This window comes from Protopterus annectens, chromosome 6.part0 (assembly GCF_019279795.1).
Source record: "Protopterus annectens isolate FY-2018-M chromosome 6.part0, PAN1.0, whole genome shotgun sequence".
NCBI lineage: Eukaryota > Metazoa > Chordata > Ceratodontiformes > Protopteridae > Protopterus > Protopterus annectens.
In genome coordinates, this window is record NC_056737.1 from 1,597,644,928 (window position 1) to 1,597,670,755 (window position 25,828).

Sequence of the window (25,828 nt, forward strand, 5' to 3'; positions counted from 1 at the left end):
ACAGGATAGAAATTTATTCTGAAAATATAGCTAGGGAGTGGGATAAAATTAAGGTGTAGTTTAAAAATAGGGTGGAAATAAAAGAAAGGGAGCTATGGTTAAGAAGTGACAAGAATTATTTAGAGGAACTGACAAATGTTAAAGTATTGCAGAATAGAAGGACTCTCTCAGAACAAGAAGAGGATGAACTACAGAATACTAAGCAGAAACTAAGAGATGACCAAGCTGTTTTTTGATAACAACACTAGAGCAAAAAAACTTGTAGCACAATGACTGAGGCAGCAGAAAGTAGAAAGGGCTGTCGCAAAGGTTAGGGAGCCAGTAACAAGGAAGGTAACGAGATCCTGTAGAGGTATTTGAAATATTTCAGAAAATCTATGAAAGCCTTTATAAAGCAGATAAATATGGAAATCAATAAAAAATACAAATGGAAATGTTTATGAAAAAATTAAATATGCCAAGGTTAGAGGTAGATGAGGCTCAGTTACCAATGGTTAGGGTAGGAGGAGATGAGATAAAAATTGTGATGTATAACCAATCTACAGGAAAGTCCCCAGGAATAGATAGTATTCCTGTGGAAGTTTGGAAGCTATGAGGAAAAAAACTGATAAGGATCTGGAAGGTTTTGTTTAATTGTATTTTAAGAGGAGGAGAAATACCAACATCTTGGAAAAAAGCAGTGGTAGCTGTAATACCTAAAGAGGATAAAGATCAATCGGACCGAGCTTCATTCAGCCCCATTTCAATACTAAATGATGATTATGAAGTGTTTATGTCTATAATGGTTAAAAGAATGACAAAAGTAATGTCAAAATTGATAGATGTGGATCACTGTGGTTTTGTGGAGGGGAGGCAAACATTTGACAACATTGATGATGATCCAGAAGGCAGCAGAATGTAAGAAAATATAGTTGTTGTTGGTGGGTCTTGATGCAGAGAAAGCATTTGACAGAGTAAGCTGGGACTTTATGAGCAGGGCAATGGAAGCATTTGCATTTCCTGAAAAAAAATTACAAGGTTGATTAGGAGGATATATGAAGGATCGGAGGCGAAAATTAAAGTGGGTAGTGTCCTTTCTGATAATTTCTGCTTGAGCAGAGGAAACAGCCAGAGGTGTCATTTCCCCCTTTGTTATTTGCATTATGTTTGGATCCATTAGCAAAGAAAATAAGGGACTCAGAAATTCAAGGATATAATTGGGATGATAGTCCAGAATAGCGGGCTGTATTTGCAGATGATATTTTATAACCTGACAAAACCAGAAAGAGACATTACAGTGTTGTGGAACATTTTCAGACAGTTTTATATCTTTTTGGGATACAAAATTAAAACAAAGGCAATAACGGTAAATTATGTACCCACCCACAAATTGGTTCAGTGATATCCTTATTTATGGGGACATGATAAAATGAATTATTTAGGAGTATGGCTTAAAATGATTCTGGTCTGGCAGCTAAGGATATGTGGGAAGAGACTAAAAAGATGATATAAAAACTAATAAAATGGAAGCTTTGCTATATGGAGGTAGATAGTAAGATACAAGCAGTCAAAATGTTTTTAGTTCCATTAGTCTTATACATAGGTCAGGCATATTTTTATCAACAAGAAGAAAAGCTGTGGATAGCAATTAATAAAGACCTGAAGGACTTTATCTGGGAGGGGAAGACAGCAAGAGACAAGTGAAAATAGCAGACTTTTCCAGTAGAACAGGGTGGATTGGGATTACCCAGTTTGAAAGGGGTATTTCAGAGCTACACAGTTAAGTCTCCTATAAATAGCACAAGCAGAACACTATAGTTCAAAATAGAAACAGATGATGTTGAAACAGGAGGCAAGTCAAAAAACAAGGACAGACTGGGATTTTTGCTGCAGGCCTTAAAGGAGAATAACAGTAATCATACAGAATATATTATTTGTAAAGTAGCAGAAAGTATTCTAAGAACTAAGCCACCACAGGAAAGGAGAAAGGAGATTCTGCCAATAGGGATGACTGCAGTTCTGGATATAGACAATAGGCAAGAGGGGGTGGAATTTTTTGGAGAAAACTGGCAAAGAAACCAAGGTATTGGGAGCAAATAACTAGCGAGAGAAAGATGATAGAATGGCAAGATGCCAAGAATTTATTTGGACTGCAGGTTAGAGAGTGCTTTCCCTATCAAGATTGATATTGGAGTATAGGCAAAGAGAAAGAAATAAGGGGGGGGGTCCAAAATAAAAGACCAACACTGAAAGGGTTTTTAGTAGAATCTAGAACAGAAGCTGCCATTAAAAAAGGAGTTCTACGGTAGCACAGTCTCAGTGTACACTGTGGTGTTAAGGGGGGAAGGGGTCTTGGTTAAAGGAATGAGTTTAAAGCTTTTGTTGCTCTTAACAAAACCACTCTCTGTAACCACTCCCTTGCTCCAAATTACCTGATTATATGTAAATAATGAATGTCTTTAATGCTTTTCATTACACTCAACTAGAATTGCTTGTTTGTGTGTTTCAGTAAAGGATATTCCATTTTAACTCAACTATGGACTACCTACTATTTTCTATTTTATTATTTTGTAGTACATATTTTGCAGTTCGATTTTTATCAGTGAACGGGGTGCATAACATATTTCAAGGTCTGAACTTCACACCATCCATAGCGCAAAGTTTCTTCTTGGTTTGTTTTTGATCCAGTATAGGTTTCATACTGGGTTTTCTGAGACTTCGTGGGATATCACAGATTTTTCTTTTTGATGGTTTAATAAAGATGTTTCTTTAAAAAAAGGGCAAGAATTAAATAATTTATGTAATGTTGCTTAGGTTATTAGCGTCTATATCATGTTGTCGAAAGACCAAAATGTCGAACGGCAATATGATCGTAAATGCCATACATCTAAACTGTTCTTGTGTGGGGCTGTGCCCCCCCCGCTAATTATATATATACCAACTCTGAGATCTCACTACAGTGAGGAAAGGACAAATTCCTGCTCCGATATTATTGCCGTTCGACATTTTCAAAATTCGATAATGTGAAGTAGACCCAGTTATTATATAGCAATATATGTGAAGCATAATGTTTATTAATTTTAACTTGTTAATACAGTTTGATTAGTTTTATGTAGTGTAAATGTGCCTCTGTCACAAGTGATAATTCAATAAAGGTGTTAAAACAAAGATGGAGCTTAAGTGTACTAATGAGTAAAAGTTGCACTAGTTTAATTAACTCTTATAGTGTTATAATGCTAATCCTTCTACGCAGATCTCTTTTGGTGGTTGCATATCTGTATATGTTAACATTACACAGCAAGGGTACCCCTTTCTCCTTTATTTAACATTTATTTAAAATCTGTGTTTATTTATTCAACTTCTGTGTTGAATATTGCCATTTCTTTAACAGCATTTGTCGATAATGTAAATATTTACTTTTGGAATCCTTCTACAGAGATCTGTAAATATTAAATGTCATCAAGTTCAGCAGCTTCTTAATTATAAACAAAATCAGTTTCGTTTCCATTGTTTTACAATCTTCATATCTTTAAACCCATTAGACTTTCAATATTCTGTCAGTGCATCTTCTGAATTTTTGTGGACTTAATTAATCTCAAAATAATGAAGATTGCCATGCTAATAATTTGTTAAAATGTTGGAGCTGATTTATGTAGATGGTCTGTCCTGAAATTTTCCTTAATTTCTGAAATATCTGAAAGTTAGAAAGAATGTTTCCTGCCATTTCTCTTAATATTGCTACATCCTGTCAGTATGTTCCCTTTAGAATTTTTAAAATTATGCAGTCTGAACTGATTAAATGTATATGGTCACCTAAATTTCTTAGGATTTCTTATAAAAAATTATTACTGGCAGCAAAACAGTAAGATGCTGACTTTTTCTTTCAAATGTTGGTCAAACTCTGAATTCTTAAAGTTGCACTTTCCAGACTTCTATATATTAATCAGTTTTACGATTCGTTATACATTTATTTTTCATCAATTATTGTATCTGTTAAGTCTTGGACAGTTTTGCCTGTATTCTAACCTGTAGCTAATAATCATAGCGTACTCATTGCTGGTAAGATAAACACTGCAGTTTCCATGTTTAGGCAAGTTTATTAGCTTGGAATTTTTTCCACAAAGATTTTAGTTCTGCTGTTGAAATCTACAGTTTCTATATTGTAGCCCATGATTATACTGCAGGGGTAAATATGGTTTGCAACTGAGTTGTATTTAAATTTTATGTCACAGTTTAAAAATACCCACTTTCAATTCATTAGTGGTACTCTATTATCCATTAAACCTTTTTCTAGGATGTATCCCCTAATAGTTAAGCAAAATCTAAGTATCTAGTTTCACCTTTTATGGGTTAATTATAAGGATATTTTTTTTCATAATGATGCTGTTTGACAAAAGTTGTGCCATCTTTTCTGCAGTGTGTTCCTGTTAAACATATGCCGCATGCAGTATGTAATTCTAAATCATGCTTAGCTTACCACTCCAAAAAGCTACATATTTGTGAGGTTTTCGGCATCTTGTTCTTTATTTACGTAATGATACATTTTACTTGTTTCCTGGTTCTGCCAATACATGAAAACTATTTGGATTGAAATGAAAGATCTTTACAATATTTTAAGATGTTGCAGCCCAGTTTGATGCAGGAACTTGCAGTTGTGCACCAAACTAATAAATACAGAGAAAGAAACAGCTTTGTATTATTTTTCTCTTGGTTTGATTGTATACTTTTATGTGCTGTCTCTGATTAAATGTTATTAATTTCATCAGTTTCTCTAAATGGCAGTTGTATATTTTTGAGCTTGTACGTTGTTACCAGAAATTTGGAAGAAAATTAGTAACTGACAAGTCTACCTGATAACTATTATTTCAAACTGTAACTTCCTGACTGCTTCCACCTTCACCTGGTGTCTCTTAGTTTGTGGATTCAGTATGGATTGTCAATTATTACTGTAATTGAAATTTGACATGTGCCCCACCTTTGCTGTGCGACACTTGTTAAGAATATAGTCGTATTGTTCAGCTACATATAATGGATTAGAAACTTTTTATTTGGTACTCTTTTTGTATTTTTCATACTTTATTGTATTTAGTTTCAGATTTGTTTTGTCTGTTGTTGAATTGCTTTTGACCACTCATTTCTTTGCTTAGGTACTCCTGCTGTGTCTTATGTTTATAAAATTGTTAATAAAAAAGCAGAGCCATTGTTTATATCACAGAGGTAAATAAGGTACATGATGATGCTGACACCCCTAAAATAATGAATGGGAACACTGTAGAACATAAACTGTGCTGATGTATTATTGAGCAACACTTGTGCATTATGACAGTATAATAAGCTTACAATTTCGATATTGCTACACAGGAAGCTGTCACTTGCTGAAACTGAGCAGGATTTGGAAGAACAAGCCGCGAAAGAGAATGGATTTCATTTGTACAGTACAAGATATACTTGTTTTTAGATAAAAAGCAACACATTTTGTATCGTGTTAATAGTAATGTTCACAAGAAAAACATGTTTGGGGATCACATAAACTTAGACTTTTTATGTATTATGTTTTTTGTTTCTTAGCTTTTCCTGTATTTTGCTGTCAGCTATGATATTCATGTAGGACCTGAAATGGAGATTGTGATAGAAGAAACGGTTTCTGTAAAGGAGGTAAGATAGAGTTTATAATTAAACCACAAGTAAAAATGTCATCCTTTCTAATGCTTCTTGCTTATACTTTTCACATCACTACTGCTGCTTTAAGTCTTTTACTGGGCAGCTAGTTTCTATTCAAAGAGCACTGCATAAAGCATGTTCCCCTTCTTTGTAAAGAAATACACTGTAATATTTTTCACAGTTCTCTTGACATGTTTAATTTTCATTTACTTGAAACTATAACTTTCTGAGTCTGTTTTACCTGATTTCCTCATCAGTTGACTTGTTCAGTAGTCAAAACGGTGATTGAGATTACTGAATCCTAAAGGTAAAGCAGGAAGCAATAAAAAAGAGTAAGCTGTACATGTTAAAATTACTACCTGCCAATCAGTATTTGGTAGGATCAAAGGTTTAAATTGAGCTTTGTAATTAAAATTACAGTCACAGCATATCTGCAGTAAGTTTTAAAACAAGTACGCCTTCGATGAAGTTAATTAGCTTCCTGAAAGGGCTTGGTTAAAACATTATACCTCTATACATGAAGAATTTTCACTGAGAAAGCAGATGAGATTTTTCATGACAATGTTTTATTTTTTTGAAATGCAGCTTTGGAAGATGCCTACTTATATGAATGAGGTCTTGATAAGAGGATTAAAAAAGATCATACTAATTTAGGGTTACTGTTTTTTTTAGATGCCCATAGTGAGACATTTCTTAGAGAAACAAAAGATCCAATGTTGTCTTTCCCATCTGGCTTCAACCTATGAGTTATCAGACCTGATGCTAACCAAATCCTCCAGACTTCAACTCGCTGGGCTCTGCCTCCCCTACCCACAGTCCCCCCACTCCCTAGATAAAGTTTGCTGCCATTACTGTCAGCAGCCAGATCCGTGGCTCTGAGAAAACATATCCATTTGGTACCTTTTATGTAGGCTTATTGTAGTTTCTCTAGCTTTTTCTCCATTACCCTTTTTAGGTAGTGGTATTTTGGATGTGTTTAATGTAGGTGGTTAGGTAGCTAGGTTTAGACTTAAGATGTTTGTACTAGTGTGCGTGTGCGCACGTGTATAGTTAGCAGTGGGTTTTTCCCACCTTCTTAACTTTATTTTTGTTTTCTGTTACAAAAGTATTTTCCTTTATGTGGTTTGTTTGACTGCCTTATCATGGATGGAGACTGTAAAAAATGTGCTGCGTGTGGGCACAAGCTGCCCTGTCAAGATGTACACAAGAAGTGTGTTTACTGTTTGGGGTCTACCTACCTCAATTCCCCCTGCTGCATCTGCAAGGAGTTCATGTCTTGGGCAGTCAACAAAGGTTGGGTGAATTTAGTCCTTAAGATCCTTCTTCCAGCTGGTTCTGCTGCTTGTATTTTCTTTGGTGCCTACAGTTGGATCTGAAAAAACCCACTCTGCCAAGGACTGCAAGACTCTCTAAGGTATTGGAAGAGGTCTTTCTCTGTCTGCGTTTCTGGTCCATCTTCTGGCTTTCCAAACCAAAAGGTCCCATGGCCTTCAGGTGCCCTGGTTTCCTCAGCACTGACATTGGCTCCAACTCCTCAGAGCCATCTGCCCTTAGTGCCAACTTACAAGCAAGGCTGCATCTCTGACCCTTAGTGTACAGAAACCCTTTTTAGAGAAAGGGACCCCTTCAGGTCAGGTAGCTTCCCCCCTTCTCCAGATCCAGCAGGTGGGCTCTTTGTCATCTAATCAGTCTTCCAAGCCCCTGTTGATGGCTTTGTCTGCTGTGACATCAAGGTCAGTGGACAGTTTCAAAGCATAAGATATGGAACAGCTGATCAGGTCCTTTTTGCAGACCCAGATGCAATTAAGTCTTATCTGTTTGGGTCTTGAACCTCTTCCCAGTTCCTTGGCCCCATCATCCTGGTTTCTTTTTGTCAGTCCCTGTGGATCTGAGGTCTTTGGGCCCAGCTGTGTTCCCATCTTCGGGGTAGGATCTGACAGGATGGCCATCCTCGGCACCAGTTACTACCTTGCTATCATCAAGTCTGGCTTTGCCAGAGTTGTGGCATTGAGGCTGGCATTTCTGGGACTATTTCGATGATCTCAGCTTTCTGATCATCCCTTTTGCTTGGAGCTTTGCTGTTGACAGCTTGGCTCTGGTCTCAATATCAGATTGAGGAGTAGCTCCCTCAGAGTTTGCTACCTTTTGGGTATCGCTGGATGCTGGCACTGACTGCTTCTGCCTCTTCCTTTGGTGTCATGGAGAGGATGTTCTCCACTAAGGAGATGGGTTGGGCTTCCTCTGCCTATATTCCATCCCCACTCTCATCTGTTCTTGCACTAGTCATCAGCCTGCTCCTGAGCAGCCTATACCAGCTGGCCTCCAGTCTGTTTTCTTGACGGGACTTCCTTTCTCTTCTCCCTCTCCTCTGACTTTGCCAGAGCGAGAGTTCTCAGGTAAGAGGCAGTGCAAGAAGTACCTCAACTCTCCTGAGGAATCTCTCACCAAGGATACTGACCCCGAAGAAGGAGAAGGGTCCCCTAAGTCACCATGTTATGATGCCTCCTTTGACAATCTCTTGGAGCTTCTTTACCAGCATGGGGGCTGGACCACTGAAGCCCCTCCTCTGGTGGAGTCAGTATTTTTGGATGCCTTCAGCCTGAGCCCATCTGTGCTTTGGGTTGTGCCCCCCTCTGGATGCACTCATAAAACTAATGTCTTGGAGGGTGTGGAAGGAACCTGACATGGTGGAGCCTATTCCTAAGAAGCCTGACAAAAATTATTGCTCCTCCAAAGAATCGGCCACATTGGAGTAAGGGTCCGGCCATGGATGCGATGGTGGTGGCAGCCACCACCAAGAAGGAATTCCCTTAGGAGAGTTCCTCAGTTCATTGCCTGAACAGTGTCTCTCAGGCTTTGGACCATCAAGGGAAGCAATCTTATGTTTTAGTGACATTTGCTTTCACGACTCTGACATATTTACCCCACCTGACCAGACTTCAGTGTGATGATGTGACTGAAGTGTTGAGGAACATTAAGAAATAGCAGGCTCCTGAGATGCAGAAGACTCTGTAGACTCGGCTGTCTACCCTGATGTCTGTTGCCAATGTTTCCATGAGGCTCATTTGAAATGCAGCCAATGGGGTATCCTAAGTAGCTAGCACCGGCATTACCATGCAACACCATGCTTGGATACGACAGTGCAACTTTGCACATTGTTTCAAGGAGTCCTTTATTAATTATGTTCCTTGTTTGGGCCTAAGATTAAAGACAGTCTTACTAGGAGTGAGCAAGAAGGGAAAATGCTGTCTGCTGTAGGAGTGTCTTTTGAACCTTCTAGTGGAATCATAAGGGGGGCAAATGTGTCTTTTTTTTTTTTTTTTAGAAAGTTAGAAAGTCACAGCAGTCTTCCCAGGACACTGCATCAGAGGGTTTCACCAATGGCCTGGGTGGACCATAATGGGCACTATCCGCTGGGTCGCTCAGTTCACAAAATTCCACTGAGCCTTCTCCAGCAGGCTGTTTCAGCAATCCTGAAGGGTTGTTCTGCTCTAGAGGCAGTTGAGGGTTACTTGGCTCTTCACCCAGAAGCTTCAGTGGCCATCATCTTGGACACATAGGCATCGAGTCAGATCCAGAGGTTATACCATTCCCTTTTTAAAAATTCCAAGGCTCCATCACAAATGTCTCCCAGATGTTCCTCCCCATCAGTGACTGCAGGCAGCAGTAGAGATTCAGAAGCTGCTGGCAAATCGAGTCATCCAAAAGGTCTCACCAGACCAACTAGGATCCGTGCCTACTCAAGGTTCTTTATGGTACCAAGCAAGAACAAGGGCCTTAGACCTGTTTTGGATTTAAGCAAACTGAATCCCTTCATGAACCAGACCAATTTCTGGTCACAATGCAGTCCATTATACCTCTGCTGAGGAAGGATGACTGGAGGTGCTGGATAAGACAGCAAAGGCACCTACCATCATATCAAGATAGAGAGGCACTGCAGGAGGTTTCTGCAATTCTGGCTGGGTGCCAATCATCAGTTCAGAGCTCTGCCTTTCAGTTTCACCACCCCCACCCCCCCTCGCCCCAGGAGTTCACCATGTGCATGACAGTGGTTGCATCCTGGTTCCAACTGCATAGTTTTCAGATCTTTCCTTACCTGAAGTATTGGCTTTCCAAGGCCCCCACAACAGTGTCACTAATTGTGGCCAGAGATACATTACTTCAGTTGTGCAATCATTTATCTAAAGTCAAACCTACAGCCTGTTCAGACATATGAATTCATAGGTTGTCACTTGAATACTGTCAGTCAAATTACCAAGCTCCTGAGTTCCAGGGTGATCAGCCTTCATTCCCAGGCAAGTGTCAGTGTTTACCCTTTCAAAGCCTCCAGTTTATGCAATCTTAAAATTCTTATGGCAGATGGCAGCATAAGTATGGTTAGTCCCTTTACCTTTAGTGAGGTACCACATGAAGACCCTGCAATGGACTCTTGCAGTGCAGTGGTCATACTTGACTCATCTAATGGATTTTCCAGTAAGATTAACAAAGATGTGTTACAGTCAGATTTGGTGATGTTTACATCCTCCCTTAGTGACCCACAGGAGACCATTTGTTCTTCCACTTCCTGTGGCCTTTGTCACTACGGACACCTCCCTTCCTGGGTGAGGGGCATTTTGAAGGGAGGACGGTTCAAGGGTCCTGGTCTTTTGTGAAGGCCAATATTCACAGTGTCCTGGAGGTGAGGACTTTACTCCTTGCTTTGTAAACTTTTCAGGATGTCATCCCTATCTGTGTGATTTTGATACAAAGTGACAATATGTCTGTTAGCTCAACATGTTCTTATCCTTTCTGTTGAGAGGCCATGAGGGTTTGGCATTGGATGATCTTGTCTAAATGGTTTCTGATATACTGAGGAAGTCCAGCATCCTGGCTGACAGCTGAAGCAGGAACGTTTTTCTTCCTCACAAGTGGCCTCTGAATGCAAGAGTGGCGGCTTGGATCTTCTGGTGGTAGGGCATTCCATGTTGCGATTTCTTTGCTCCCCTGCCAGAACCAAGTGCAACAGCTGTTATGGTTTAGTTCCTCCTCAGAGGCAGTCACCCAGAGATGTTCTTCTTTATGCTTGGCCCCCAAGACTCCTGTACACTCTTCCCTCACTTCCTCTGATTGTCAAATATCTCCCGAAAGTAGCCCATTGCAGAGCAACAGTGATCCTCATAGCTCCTTTCTGACCTTATCATGTGTAGCTCCCCTTTCAGTTGCCTTTTTGTGATATCCCCCTTGGGCTCTGGATCCCATTCTGGACCTCATATCTCATCCAATGGATCTGGAGTCTTCCAGTCTGCAGTCCCTCAAACTAGCTGCATGGTTTCTCCAATTCCTTTGATGACCAGAAATCCCAAGCTGTCTGATAGCATTGTGCATATATTGTTCTCAACCCAAAAGCTGTCTACTATGAAGTTATATTCCAGTAATTGGAAATGTTTTGTGATGTGGGCAGAATCTTGAGGGTTTGATACCTTTTCCACTCCATTGGAGTCTATTCTAGATTTTCTTGTTGAGTTGTTTAATTCAGGTTCCAGTTTTACTACTATTAACGTACAACTGGCAGCTATTTCTAATTTTCGTTTAAGTACTCCCTTGGCTGCTGTGAAAGTTTCCAAGGATTTTCTCAAAGGTTCATTTTTGTTGTGCCCTTCTGTTTGGGATCAGGCTTCTCCCTGGGATATGCCATTAGTGTTATAAGTCCTTGCAGGCCCTCCTTTTGAGCCTTACGCAACTTCAGACTTGAAGTTGTTCTCTTGGAATACCTTGCTTTTTGTTGGTGTTACTTTGGCAAGGAGTGTTTCAGAGCTACAAGCCCTTGATTCTTCTTCTCCCTTACCTGGTATTTCATAAAGATAGGGTTTCACTCCATACTAATCCTTCATTTGTGTCCCAGGTAGCCTCTGATAGTAATCTGAATAGATCCATTTACCTGCCTGTGTTTCTCCCAGATTTTTTGAATAAGCGTGGATGTGAATACAAAGTTATGATTGTACCTGAACAGGACTAAAACATTGAGAAAATCTTGCAAGCTGTGTATTTTGTTTTCAAGATCCAGACTGGGTAGATCTGTGTCCAAAGTGACTTATTCAAATGGGTATCAGACTGTATTTCTTTTGCTTAGGACTGAAATGCAAGACCCTGCCTGGCAAACCTAAGCATAACTCTATTAGAGCTATGGCTACGTCTATGGCTTTCTTTCTCAGAATTTCCTTGAATGAGGTCTGTGTGGCTGCTACTTGGGTGAGCCATTAAACCTTTGTTCTCATTACAACCTGGACATTCAGTCTGGATCCAGGACTTCCTTTGGCTCCACCATGTTGCAGAATATTCTTCCTTAGTTCCTCGCAAGGATTTTTTTTTACATGGTGGAGGACTCTGTCCCATAGTTTGAAGAGAGATGGAGAAGACAGCATCTGATACGAAAGTTATGTACTTGCCATAATGATAGATCAGTGTTGTCTGTCTCCATCTGGTTCAAGCTTCCTCTCGTTCTGCCACCAGCTTTGTCAGCGAGCATCCTTTTCTAAGATGACAAAGTGGGGAGGTTTCATTCCCCTTTGTTCTTAGACCTGTTTTTAGATGGGGCAGAATTGATCTGAGGGGTCTGTTGAGGAGTTGGGGATTGCAAGTAGGGGAAGAGTAGCCCGGCGAGTTGAAGTCTAGAGGATTTGGCTGGCGTCCGATCCAAATCAGATCTGATAATCCATGGGTTGAACCAGATGGAGATGGACAGCACAGATCTGTCATTATGGTAAGTACATAATGTTCATATTTTGCAGTTCAAAGCATACTCATAATTGATACAAATACTTATTTTCACTTTATTATCAGAATATACTATTATAAAAGTTTATTTGTTTTGTTTGATGTCATACTGAGGTGTTTCATATAAAGTATCATAGCTTTCAGCAATATTCAGGTAAAAATAAACTATTTTTTTCCTTAAAATGCCTGGGTATCTTTTAATTTTCATATTTCTTCACTTGGCACAGCAGTGTAAATCAGGACTGTACTTTACTGCTGATAGCACTTGTAGTAATTAACATATACTGAAAAGGAACATACCTGATTTTGCAGCTTTGTATGTGTATGCATTTTTTTATGGTATGTGATCCCTTTACCTTTTAACTTAGGGCCAGTAGCTCTTTTCCTTGAAACCCATCTTGCAAAAAAGGAATTGGTAAGAAAGACAAGAATAATGAGATTTTTCCTCCCTTTAGCTTCCATATGGCTGTCTTTTTCTTTGGGATGTGCTCAGGATTATGGTATTCTTTAGACATTGCTTGTAAATTTTCTTTCTTCCAGAAATGTCTACACTAGTATGGATGGGGAACTTTGGGTCATCATCCCATGGAGTCTATACTGAAAGATGCTTTATTTGCAGCCTAGAAACATCTATAATTAGTTTCCTCTGCTTCCAAGAAACAAATGTCTTTTATAAGCCTGTGACAGAGTGGGTTAACTTTTTTGGTCTATCATAAATCCAGAGACTCAAAGTTGCTTTATGCAATATAAGAGCTCTAAGGCTTGGTATGAGGATTGCAAGAGAATTTTCTCCTGTGCTATCTTGAAAACCAAGGCCCTTTAATTGCATGCATTACGTCTTCTGATTCCATTCATAAAAGCTTGCAGAGCTCCCTGATTATGGATTCAGGGACTTCTGAGTAAAAGATCCGTACCATTGCTTCTTCAGTGGTCTTTCATTGGTGCTGCTGCAATTTCTACTGCAGTGAATATTTTAATTAGTGCACTGGACATGTGAATCTGCTTGTACTGACTGGCATAATTAAGGCTTTCCTGCTGTAAGGGCAAGCTGTATCAGGTCACTCTAGATGATATCTTGTAGAATAGAATGACCATTTTGTTTAAGCCTTTTAAAGGATGCTGTTGAGAACCTCCAGAAGAGGAACCAGGCATCGATTACTGTGAATTATCTCTGTGATGCCTCTGGCTGCCCTTCTCTTTTTCTAAGCCATCAAAAGAAAATCCTGAGTGTAAACTGAGGTGACCCCCCACTAATCATCAAACAGTGTCATCTCCCCAATATTTCCAACTAAATTAACACTTCCACTAAATTACTATTGACTTGTCACTTGACCAAATAACTTACTTTAGGTGTCTGTAAGTCTGACATTTGGAGTAGTTCTCAGTTAGCTGACACTTATTTTTTTAGTTGCTGTGCATGAGCATCTGCTGACTAACACTGTAATGTCACTTGCTTTACTGGGAAAATATGCCTTGACCCCCATGCCCACCATTTCTTTTCTGGTATTCATATATTTTGGTTATTGAGCTCATGTCCATTGCTTACACAATACAACCTATCCAGATGTTTGTGGGAACAGCATGATGCTCATAGCACTGCCATAATTGCCACTGCTTAAATTTGGCTACACAAATATGCAGAAGGATGAAATGCCTGACTTACATCTCACAAGATGATCACTGAAGCGTACAAATATTGACAGTGTGGTCTTTTTATGCAATCTTAGATAAATGCCAGATCATTAGGTGAAATCATAGGATATGAAACATGGATATTAATTGCACCTTGTTTGAGGCAGTAATGATGGGCTTGAATATTACTAGTTTCCATCAGAGTAAAAAAAAAAACAAGCTTCTTGCTCAACAAATGATTGGGGGGGCTGAAAGGTGCAACCTTGATAAATGCTTTAGGTGAAGGGTACTGGGACATGAGCAGGCCTGCATCCAGGGAGCTACCCCCTCAACTGCTTTTGAAGGTTCTCAGTGGTTGCTCTCCATGCCACTCAGTCTCTGATTATAATAAAGGCAAGTCAGCCTGTCACCTAAGGTCCTGTATTCTGGGGGGTGCCCAACGACTTAGTCCTTAGCCTTGCCACTTTTGTTATTATGCAACCTGCTTTCCTTTCATGAGTGTACATCCTTTAGTCTGATGCTTCAGTGCTGCAGGGCACCTTTTTTTAATTAAAATAGAGCCTTAGGTACTTAATGACACACACCACTGTAAATCACAGTAAACAAATGTAGAAAAAGAGTTTACTTTTTGATTCTTGATGAAGTGGAAGCTCAAAGCTTGAAAATCAGTTGCCACTAAATCAACTTTTTTGGCTGCCTGAGGTGGTGGTGACATCACATTAACTAATAGCATTGAATTGCAGGCGAGTGCCTTCTTTTTTTCTCGTATTTTTCCACAAAATTTTGATTTTAAATTTTTTGTTAAATCACTGGCAATTATAGTCAGACCAGACATTATAGTTTCATGCTTCTTATTGCTCTAAAAGTGCATGGTGATGCAAAATCTGTTTCTTCTATTAGCTTTTTACGGAAATTAAAGTATTTTTAACTGTTTCATGCCATTAGTACATTTTTGTTTACTTCCAATTAACACCCCTAGCTCCTTTTGGTGTCCTAACATTTTTTGAGGCCTTCCTTAACTAAGTGACTAAATAGTTAATAATAGGCTCCATAAAAAAGCAATGAACTGTGAGTAACAAAATGACACTAAGGTTATTAATTTAGGATACCCTACACCGGAGATAACTACTGATCTGATCTTGTCAATCTTCACATAATCCTTGACTGTGGGGTCTGTTCCAAGCCTCGGAAACCGACTCTGCTTGCATCTTCCAAACTTTCGAGTTAGGCTTTACCCATAATGCTCCTGTCAAAATTACTTCAGATCTCATTTGCCGCTTTGTGTGTCAGACACGTACAACTACTCTTGAGCTTTGGCTTATAGTATTTTCTTCCTTTAAAATATCCTTTTTGTCTTTGACAAGTTTCCCTTTTATTTCTAGTGTGTCTCCCTCACTCTACTGCACTACTGTTGGTAGTTCTTTCTCAGTACCATTGTTGGTACTTACCTGTTAAGGTATTTTCTCATACCATCATTGGTATTTCCTTTCTTTTTCCATTCTTTAAAAAAAAAACTTTCTCGTTTCCTTTGTGTGTGTGTGTGTGTGTTGGCTGACAAGTTTGAATCTCTGGCCAAGTCATCTAAAGCACCTGCCTAGGTGATGTTCACCTGCAGGAGAACAGTTCAGTTTGTCATGGTTTTTCCGCTAGGACACTCACCAAACAGAAAAACAAACTTATTCTTAAAGGACAGCTAAAAAGTGACTTTGAAGAGGCCATTTCTGGGTCCAAAGTGGAAGCCAGTTCTTCTTCTTCCTCCTCCTCCTCTTCTAAGAAACAATCTTCTTTGGTTCCTAGTTCTTCAGAACCACTTAAAAAGGTTTCTAAACAGCCTTTGGTGTCAGAGTTCCATGACACAGAATGGCAAAAAAGATTTGGCACCTAACAAGACTTTATAGTTGACTTCAACTGCCTTGGCACCAAGATACAGGTTGGTACTGGAGCAGTCAGAGGTGATTTTTTTTTTTCAAGATCCAGATATTCTCCCTTTATTGACCCTTTCAAGGATAGACCACCAAGCCTCTTTGTCGATCCAATACCCCCTAGGTCTCCTTCAACTGCTTCAGTTTGGTCCACTAAGAGTCTGTGAAGCTGACCTTATGAGACTAATGGATCAGCTCCTGATGGTGAGGCATTTGACTTTGGTAGCTAGCCAAGCTGCCATCGGAACCAGCCCTACTATGACAACATCCGTTCTTCCCCCTCCAACTCCAATTGAGTCATTGCAGCCCTCAGTTCCAACATTCCTGGCATCGACTGTCTCGGTTCCGGTAGCAACTTCTTCTCTAAAACCGAGAGTTGCCTTGAGATCCTCCGGGCTTTCCTCACCGGAGACCTCCCAGGGTCAAGACTCCAAGGCTAGTTCCGAGGTGCATGGATTGACTTCTTTAATTTAGGAGCCATCCATGACCAGTGCTTCATTTTTCTTAGGATCGACCCAGACTTCAGTTTTGGGGGTCACTTCCTTGGTGCAGGGTTGGACCTCAGTTCGGAAGGAGTCTATTTTGGTTCCGGGCTTCCACACCTCAATGGGGGGGGGGGTGGACTTCCGAATCATGGAGAAGGCCTTGTCCATTGGGGACTCAGTCTCTGCCATCCCTGTTGGGCAAGATTTCTACATCTCCTTGACCTGAGCTTCCATCAGTCTCTTCCCCGGGACAGAGGGCACAAAAGCCCCAGGAGAGACCCTCTTTCGTGGTTTCCTTGTCAGGCACTTCTCCGGAATATCCCCCCCGAGGAAGTACCTGTGAAGAAAAAGTGCAAGAGGAAGCACTTAGTATCCCCGGAGGAGTCCTTCACCGAAGATAGCTACTTTGATGAAGGGGAAGGTTCCTCTAGGTCACCCCTGAAAATGTTTCCTTCGAGGACATCATAGAGATCCTAAAATAGAGGGGGTGGCTAGTCTTCCCTCCAACCTTCTTCGGAGGAGTTAGTATACCTGGAGGCTTTTCTTGCCCAACCTTCTACCTCTTGGATCTCTCTGCCTGCTGACAGTCTCATAAAACTGATCGCTCAGCGGGCATGGAAGATGACAGACTCCATCAAACTGATCCCCAAGAGACCTGATTGGATCCTTTCCTCCCCCCAAAGAAGAGTAACATTGATCCAAAAGCATGCCCGTGGCCACCATGGTGATAGCGGGAGCCACTAAGAAGGAACTTGCCTTTAGAAAGTCCAACTATCCATCCTCCTAAAAAGTAGTCTAGGACTATATGGATAGATTTGGGCAGCACATTTACACTTCATCAACCTTGGCTCTTAGGTCCTTGAACTACATGGTACATTTTACAAGTTACAGAGGGCTCTAATCAAAGAGCTCTCTGATACCCACTCAGGAGCAGTAGCTGAAGTTGTACGGGACAGAGTTGCTTCTCAACTTGCCACCCCTGAAGCAATTTCTAGCTCATCCATAAGGCTGATTGCCCACGCAGCTGAGGGGATGAAAAGAGAGGCGGGTTCAGGCATAGCCATTAGAAAGGACGCCTGGATGCGCTTGTGTGATTTTGCAGAGCCATTTAAAGCATCATTCATCAAGGCTTCATTTGACGGATCATCCCTTTTTAGTCCCAAGGTAAAAGACACTCAGGCCAGATGTGAGAAAGATGGGAAAACTCTTTCTGCCATAGGCATATGTTTCTCTACTCCTCAACGGCCTTACTCTAGAAACCAGAGATGTAGGAGACTATGGTTTAAAAATCCCAAGGTTCTTTCCAGGCTTCACCTGGCAAAGACTTTTCCCAGGGCAGTGGGGGGAGTAATGGAAGACACCACCGTAGAGGCAGAAGTGGCCCGCAGAACCAGGAGTCCAGACTTTTCCCAGGGCAGAGGGGGAAGTAATGGAAGACACTGCCCTAGGGGCAGAAGTGGTCCACAGAACCAGGAGTCCAGAGATTCTTTCTTTGGTCCTTCCAACCAGCACCCCTAAAGGGAAGCCTGATTGCCTTCCTCTGGAGGCAGTCGGGGGATGGTTATCCCTGCACCAACCCACCTGGCAACTGATAATGTCAGACAAATGGGGGCAGAGAATCATATCCAGAGGTTACACAATTCCACTTTCTATAAGTCCAAAACCCCCCAAAAAAAGACACCCAGATGTTTCACCCAACCACAGGGAAGCAGCAGTCATAGAAATTCAAAAACTCCTCGACAAAAGAGTCATCCAAAAAGTCCCACCAGACCAAATAGGATCTGGGTTTCACTCAAGGTTCTTTTTAGTGCCCAAAAAAACAGGGGACTGGACACCCATTTTGGATCTCAGCCATTTCAACAAACCAAATTTCGGATGGTCTCGGTACAGCCTATACTTCCATTCATAGAAAACGATGATTGGATGTGCTCTGTAGACGTCCAGGACATGTATTACCACATAAAAATGAACAAATGCTCCAGGAAGTTTCTACACTTCTGTCTGGCAGCCAGTCATTTCCAATTCAAGCACTGCCCTTTGGATTCACCTCAGCCCCCAGGGTGTTCACCAAATGCATGGCAGTGGTTGCAGCTCATCTCAAACAGCAAGGATTTCGAGTTTTTCCATACATTGAGGACTGGCTCCTCACTGCTGCCATCAGGTGTCAAATAGAATGAGCAAGAAATTACACACTGCGTTGCTGTGCATCTCTAGGCATTACAATAAATTACGAAAAGTAAAATTTACAACCCTCACAACAACTAGAGTTCATCTGAGCCCTGTTGGACACAATTACAGGAATTGCTTCTCTACCACTGGAAAGACTACAAAGGATCAGATCTCAGGTCAGCCAAATTATCCAGAGCACAACTGTTCCAGCCAGATTAGTCCTTCAAGCATTAGGCTCAATGGCAGCCTCAGTCATACTTGTTCCCTTAGCAGGATATCACATGTGACTCTTACAATGATTACTAGTCTCCCAGTGGTCTCTGATAGACCAGCCAATGTCTTACCACATCATGATTTCCAATCGCTGCAAGCAGGATCATTTGTGGTGGCTCAACTCCAATGAAATTCTTTCGGGCCGACCATTTATCCTTCCGCAGCCCCTAGCCATAGTGACCATGGATGCTTCCCAGATTGACTGGGGGGGCATTATCTTGGAAAGACAGTCCAAGGTATGTGGTCCCAGTTGGAGGCCAACTTGCACATCAGTATTCTAGAGATGAGGGCAATGCTGTTAGCGTTGCAAGCATTTCAGGATGCCCTTCCTGTAGGAACGGTAGCAATTCAGATGGACATGTCAGTAGTCTGGTATATCAACGAACAAGAGGAACCAAATCTTGCCCATTGTGTCGAGAAGCCCTCAGAGTTTGTCATTGGGCAATTTCTTCTAACTGCTTTCTATCAGCAACACAGATTCTGGGAAGCTACAACGTGATAGCAGACAAACTGAGTAGATCTATTCTCATGCCTCACGAGTGGTCTCTCAATTCTTTGATGGCAAAAGAGATTTTTCGTCAAAGGGGCCAACCTTGCTGCAATCTATTTGCGTCCCTTCTGAACAACAAGTGCAGCAGTTACTTTGCCCTAATCCTCCCCCCTTTGGGGGAGTCACTGAGAGATGCTCTTTACCACGATTGGCCCCCGGTCTTTTCTATGCCTTTTCTCCAACTCCTCTGATATCTCATTTTCTAAAGAAAGCCAAAAGATCAGAGAATTCAGTAATCCTCATTGCTCCCTTCTTGCCTCAACAAGTTTGGTTTCCCTTCCTTTGGCCTCATCTTCTTTGGAAACCATGGATTCTGATAGACCAGCCAATGTCTTACCACATCGTGATTTCCAATCGCTGCAAGCAGGGTCATTTGTGGTGGCTCAACTCCAATGAAATTCCCTTCCTTTGGCCTGATCTGCTGTCTCATCTAGAGGCCAGGGTTCATCTAAACCTCCAACATCTCAAGCTCACGGTTTGGCTTCTCCAGTTCCCATGATTGCTAGGCATCCTTCCCTTTCCTCTCCTGTCTAACAAATCATTGTGGCCCATCAGAAATCTTCAACTAGGAAACTGTATCAAAGTAAATGGGAAAATTTTGCAACTTGGGCCCTTATGAATGAACTTGATCCTTGTACAACCCCTGTTCATAAAGTTTTGGATTTTTTAGCTAACTTCTATCAGTCTGGTTCCTCTACCTCAGCAATTAAAGTACATCTAGCTGCAATCTGTAATTTCCATATGGAGTTTAATGGGTCATCCCGTATGTCACACAACCTTTGCAAAGCCTTTTTAAAGGGAACCTTAATGTTAAGACCTCCATTTAAAGAACCCATTCCTACCTGGATCTATCACTAGTTCTTCAGTCCCTTACTTTGTCTCCTTTCGAACCATCAGCTTGCATGTGGCTTAAAGTTTCTGACATGGAAAACTTTATTTTTAGTGGTTATTACATCTGCAAGAAGAGTATCTGAACTTCAGGCCTTGTCCTGCAAACCACCCTAAATAATATTTCACTAAGACAGGATTTCCCTTAGGACTAATCCATCCTTTTTGCCAAAGGCAGTCTCAGAATATAATATCAATATCACACTTCAACTATTGGTCTTTTCCCTGCTTTTTCCAATAAAGGGGAGTATTCCCTTTATTTATTAGACGTTCTCAGACAGCTACAATTTTATCTTCACAGAACAAAGGATTTCAAAAAATCTGACCAACTGTTTGTTGCCTTTTCCTCGCTTTCTTTAGGTAACCCAGTTTCAAAGGTTACTGTGGTGAAATGGTTCAGAAATTGTATTACATTTATCTGTCAATTGAAAGGCTCCACCTTCCATGACTAGTAAAAGCCCATTCAACTAGAGCAGTGGCAACTTCTGCAGTTTTTCATGCCAGAGCCTTTTTAGATGATGTTTGTGCAGCAGCCACTTGGTCTTCTCATCATACTTTTATCACTCATTACAAATTGGATCAGTTCTCTAGGGGACAGGCATCATTTGGTTCAATAGTGCTTAGGAATATTCTTCCATGAGACCTCCCAAGATTTAGGTAGCTAGGGACTCTGCCCCACAGTCAAGGATTACGTAAGATTGACAGCATCAGATAATGAAGTTATGTGTTACCATAACGTTCCATCTGTGTTGTAGATCTTCACTAATCCTTGTCATTGCCACCCCCCCCTTCCACCAGCCTGAGACTCTTAGTGGATTGAATTTTTCCAGGACTGGCTTCTTATTAGGGACACTCATCAGGTCTCTTATTACTATTATGATTGCTATCTGTCTGCCACTGTTTTGGGCAAACTCAATCTGTGGTAGTTTTGAGAGGAGCATTATGGGTAAAGCCTAGCTAGAGAGTTTGGAAGGTGCAAGCTGAAATAAATGGCCCAGTCAGTTCCGAGGCTCAGAACTGACCCCACACTCAAGGATTAGTGAAGATCGACAACACAGATAGAATGTTACGGTAAGACATTACCTTTTTTTTTTTTTTTTTTTACTTGTTCACATTTTCATATTTACATTCATAGTTTCATAAGCAAATGAGCCGCATGTTATTGAGCAGCACAGTATGCAATGTCATGATAAGAGACAGAAAAATAATTTATTGCTCACATATAGTATGTTAAGTTGTCAATCTCACCTTCATTCTTGCTGGATGGGTTCGGAGCCGACCCTCGGCTCCGACTCGGCCAATACTAAAGCTCGAGAGCTTATTCCACCGGCTCGAGGCTCCCCTATATCCCACAATGCTAGGTGGTAACTACTTAGATCTCGTTTGCCGCTTAGCTGATGAGGTGCTTTCTTCTACGGGCTCTGGCAGGTTAGTGAGTTTTCTTGTTAAAAAAAACTTCAAATTTCTACCCCTATCTTTTCTATTTAGTTTAGTTTTTATACAGAGTATCCCTTTAGTTTAAATCGGGTCCCCCTTGTGTTTGAATTCCCGTTTTATCCCCTTTTTTAACTTTTAGGCCTTTGGCCCACTCCCTTTTTTTTTTCCCTGTCCTTTCAGTGTGACTGGATTTTTATTTGGTTAAAGTTTGCGTCTGTGTATTGTGTTTGTGTTTCATACGGCCCTTTTCAGGATGTCTAAAGACTCCAAGGTCTCAGGCTTCAAGAAGTGTGATTCGTGCTGTCAGAAAATGTCTCTGACAGACGGTCACACTTCTTGTGTCTATTGCCTGGGACCTTTGCACCTGCAGGACTCATGTGCTGTTTGCCATGCATTCAGCCCTAGAGTCCTGCAGGAACGCAAAAACAAGCTCATACTTCGAGGCTTGTTAAAGCCTGAAGGCCCCCCGACCCAGTCTGCATCGGGGAAGCCTTCTAAGACTTCCAGGCCGTCGACTCCAACTTCAGAGCCGTCTCCTGGGAGCATTAAAGCTACTTCGACATCGGCTCCGGCTGGAGTAGATGTTTCGAAGTCTCATACCGTTACCTCGGCTCTGGCCGGAGCCGAGGTTGTCAAGACTCAGTTGGCTCCGATAGGCTTATCAGAGCCACCTTCAAAGAAGAGGTCTAGGTCCCCTTCCATCGGCTCCATCCACTCGGCTCCGGGATCTCCTCTTCTGTCGGAGCGGAGCCATAGGTCTCATTCCTCTCGGTCCTCCAGGCTGTCCAACCATGACTTACAAAGGGTGGTGAGTAGACTTCTCAAGTCCGAGGCACTGGCCCAAATGCTGCATAGCCCTACTCAACAATCAGCGGCTATTCCCATCCCTGATTCTATTCCACCTCCGACTCCTTTGAGTTTGGAGCCGGGGCTCATCGGAGCCTTGGCTGTCGGTGCTTCGGAGCAGGTACCTTCCCTTTCGGCTCCGATTTCCTCCTTGGAGGGATCTCGGCGCCGAGCTTCCCTCGTCGGCTCCGAGTGGGCGAGTGGCATCGGACCCTTGTCCGACCCTGTTCTCCCTCTCGGGGTGTCGACGCTGGTGAGTTCGGCTCCAACATCGGCCTTGGAGCTGTCCCTGTCTGTGCTGGGGGGGGGTCCTGGTCTCCTCGGAGCGAGGACCTCCGGCCTTGGCTGATAGGGGTGGCTTTGAGGTCATGCGGAGCGTGCTTGACCCAGTGTCTACCCCACAGTCGGCTCCGTCAGCTCCTCCCTCTTCAGTGCCTGTGGTGGTTTCTACCCACCCCCTTGTAACAGACCGTAGAGAGCCAGCTCCTCAGGATTCCCCATTGGGAATATCCTCCTCTTCCGAGGCCTCTCCTGATCCGGTAGGAGAACCCCCTCGGAAGAGACAGTGCAAGAGGAAGCACATTGACTCCCCTGAGTCTACCACCTCTGACACCGACTTGGAGGAATCTGAAGGTTCCCCTCGGTCCCCCTCTGAGGATGTCTCTTTTGCTGACATCCTTGAAATCCTGAAACAGATGGGGAACTGGCCCGCCCTTAACCCTTCAGAGGATGAGTCTGTTTACCTTGATGCATTTGGCTCTCGCCCATACACCTCCTGGGTGTCCCCTCCCTTTGACCCCCTTATGGAAGTGGTGGCAAGGAAGGCTTGGACGGCCCCTGATTCAGTGGAACCTACCACAAGGAGGCCGTCAAAATTTATTACTGCCCCTAAAGAGAAAGAGTTTCTATCTAAAGGTGTCTCTGTTGATGCCATGGTGGTGGCCGCAGCCACTAAGAAGGAGTTAGCCGATCCTTCGGTACCTGTCCATCCTCCTAATAAGGAGTCTAGGACCATGGACAGGTACGGTAAGCAGATGTTTTCATCAGCGACCTTTTCCATGCGGTCGCTGAACTACTTGTGTCACTTCACCTGTCTCCAGAGGGATTTGCTCAAGGATATGGGTGAGGCCATGCAGGATCCAACAGCTGAGGGGTTCCAAGACAAAATGAACTCCCAGCTGGCAACCCTGAATTCGATTGTCAACTCCTCCATGCGGCTTATCTCAGATGCGGCTGATGGGGCGAGTAGGGCCACAGGCACAGGTGCAGCTTTACAACGTCACGCCTGGATGCGGCTTTGCAATTTTGAAGACCCTTTCAAGGCGTCCTTCACCAATTCCCCCTTTGATGGCTCAACGTCGTTTGGACCTCAGGTGAAGTTATCATTGACTAGGTGCGAGCAGGAAGGTAAGACTCTCTCTGCAGTGGGAGTCCGTTTTTCTACCCCTTCTAGACCTTATCCAAAAGGTCAGAGGGGAGGAAAAATGTGGTTCCGCAAACCACAGGGAGTCTCATCTGACACACAAGGTCGATTCCCCTCTAGAGGCAGAGGAGGGAATAACAATAGACACCGCCCTAGGGGCAGAGGTGGTCCGGAAAACCAGGGTAGCAGAGAAACTTTCTCTGATAAACCCTTTCAGCATCCCTGAGGAGCTGCCCGGCTGTCCACCTTCGGAGGCAGTCGGGGGAAGATTATCACTGTACCCAAAAGCCTGGCTTTCCCTCACTCAAGACAAATGGGTACAGTCAATCATATCCGAGGGTTACAAAATTCCCTTTATTCACATCCCATCCCAACCCAAAGGATCCCTTCCAGACGTTCCAGCCAGTCTAAGGGAACAAGCAGCATTAGAAATATCAAAGCTGCTGTCAAAAAGAGCTATCCAACCAGTCCCAGCAGACCAGCAAAGATCCGGAATCTACTCCAAATTATTTTTGGTACCAAAAAAAACAGGGGACTGGAGACCAATACTGGATATCAGCAAGTTAAACAATTATATCAAAAAAAACAAAATTCCGGATGGTCACGCTACAGTCTATTCTACCCTTCTTGGGTCAGGACAATTGGATGTGCTCGATAGACCTTCAGGATGCGTACTACCATATCAAAATGCACAGATGTTCCAGGAGGTTTCTCCGCTTCGGGCTGGGAGCCAGTCACTACCAGTTCAGAGCCCTGCCCTTTGGTCTCACTACAGCCCCCAAGTGTTTACCAAATGCATGGCAGTGGTCACGGCTCACTTGAGACGTCAAGGATTCCAGGTGTTTCCATATTTGGACAACTGGCTCCTTACCGCCACCACCAGACATCAACTGCTTCTATCCAGAGACTTCACCATCCAAACTTGCCAAGCTCTAGGCATTTCAATAAATTTCGAAAAATCTGCCTTGTCGCCTTTTAATCTATTACCTTTATAGGCGCCACCTTAGACACAGTCCATCTTTCCGCCAGACTTACAGAGCAAAGAGTATTAGATATCCGCAAACAAGTTTACCTTCTACTTCAATGCAACAAGGTCAAAGCCAGGGTAGTCTTGAAGGTATTAGGATTCATGGCAGCTACTATTACACTTCTCCCCTTAGCTCGTTTTCACATGTGGATCCTCCAGTGGATGCTGTTTACTCAATGGTCCTTCCAACAGCTCCCGATGTCTCACATCATCCTAGTAACTCAATCATGCAAGAATCACCTGTCTTGGTGGATCACATCACCTCAAGTTCTCCAGGGCAGACCCTTCATCCCCCCCCCCAATCGCCACGGTGACAACAGACGCCTCCCTGATTGGGTGGGGGGGGGCATTATCAGGGCAGGACAGTCCAGGGCATGTGGCAACCTTTCGAGTGCCACTTGCACATAAATGTCTTAGAGATGAGAGCAGTGCTTTTAGCGTTGCAAGCCCTTCAGGACTCTCTTCCCACAGGGACTATTGCAATTCAGACGGACAACATGTCCGTAGTGTGGTACATCAACAAACAGGGCGGAGCCAAGTCCTACCCCTTATGTCGAGAGGCACTCAGACTTTGGCAGTGGGCGATTTCTTCTCAGCGTTTTCTTATAGCAACGCATATTCCCGGGAAGTCCAACGTGATTGCGGACAAGTTGAGCAGGGCCATTCTCATGCCTCACGAGTGGTCTCTAAAAAAAATCAGTACTGGAAGAAGTCTTTCAGAGATGGGGCCGGCCTTGCTGTGATCTTTTTGCTACTCCCCAAAACAGCAAGTGTCACGACTTC

The 25,828-nt window shown here is 42.5% G+C and overlaps 1 protein-coding gene across 2 annotated transcripts in view; it reads left to right on the forward strand.

Annotated features, from left to right (window-relative positions):
• Positions 1-25,828, forward strand: part of USP40 (ubiquitin specific peptidase 40) — a 3,368,940-nt gene that overhangs the window by 2,242,118 nt on the left and 1,100,994 nt on the right. For both annotated transcript variants that reach the window (XM_044075047.1, XM_044075048.1), the window contains one exon: positions 5,548-5,634. In XM_044075047.1, the coding sequence (XP_043930982.1) occupies positions 5,548-5,634 (87 nt within the window). The remainder of the gene's footprint in view (positions 1-5,547; positions 5,635-25,828) is intronic.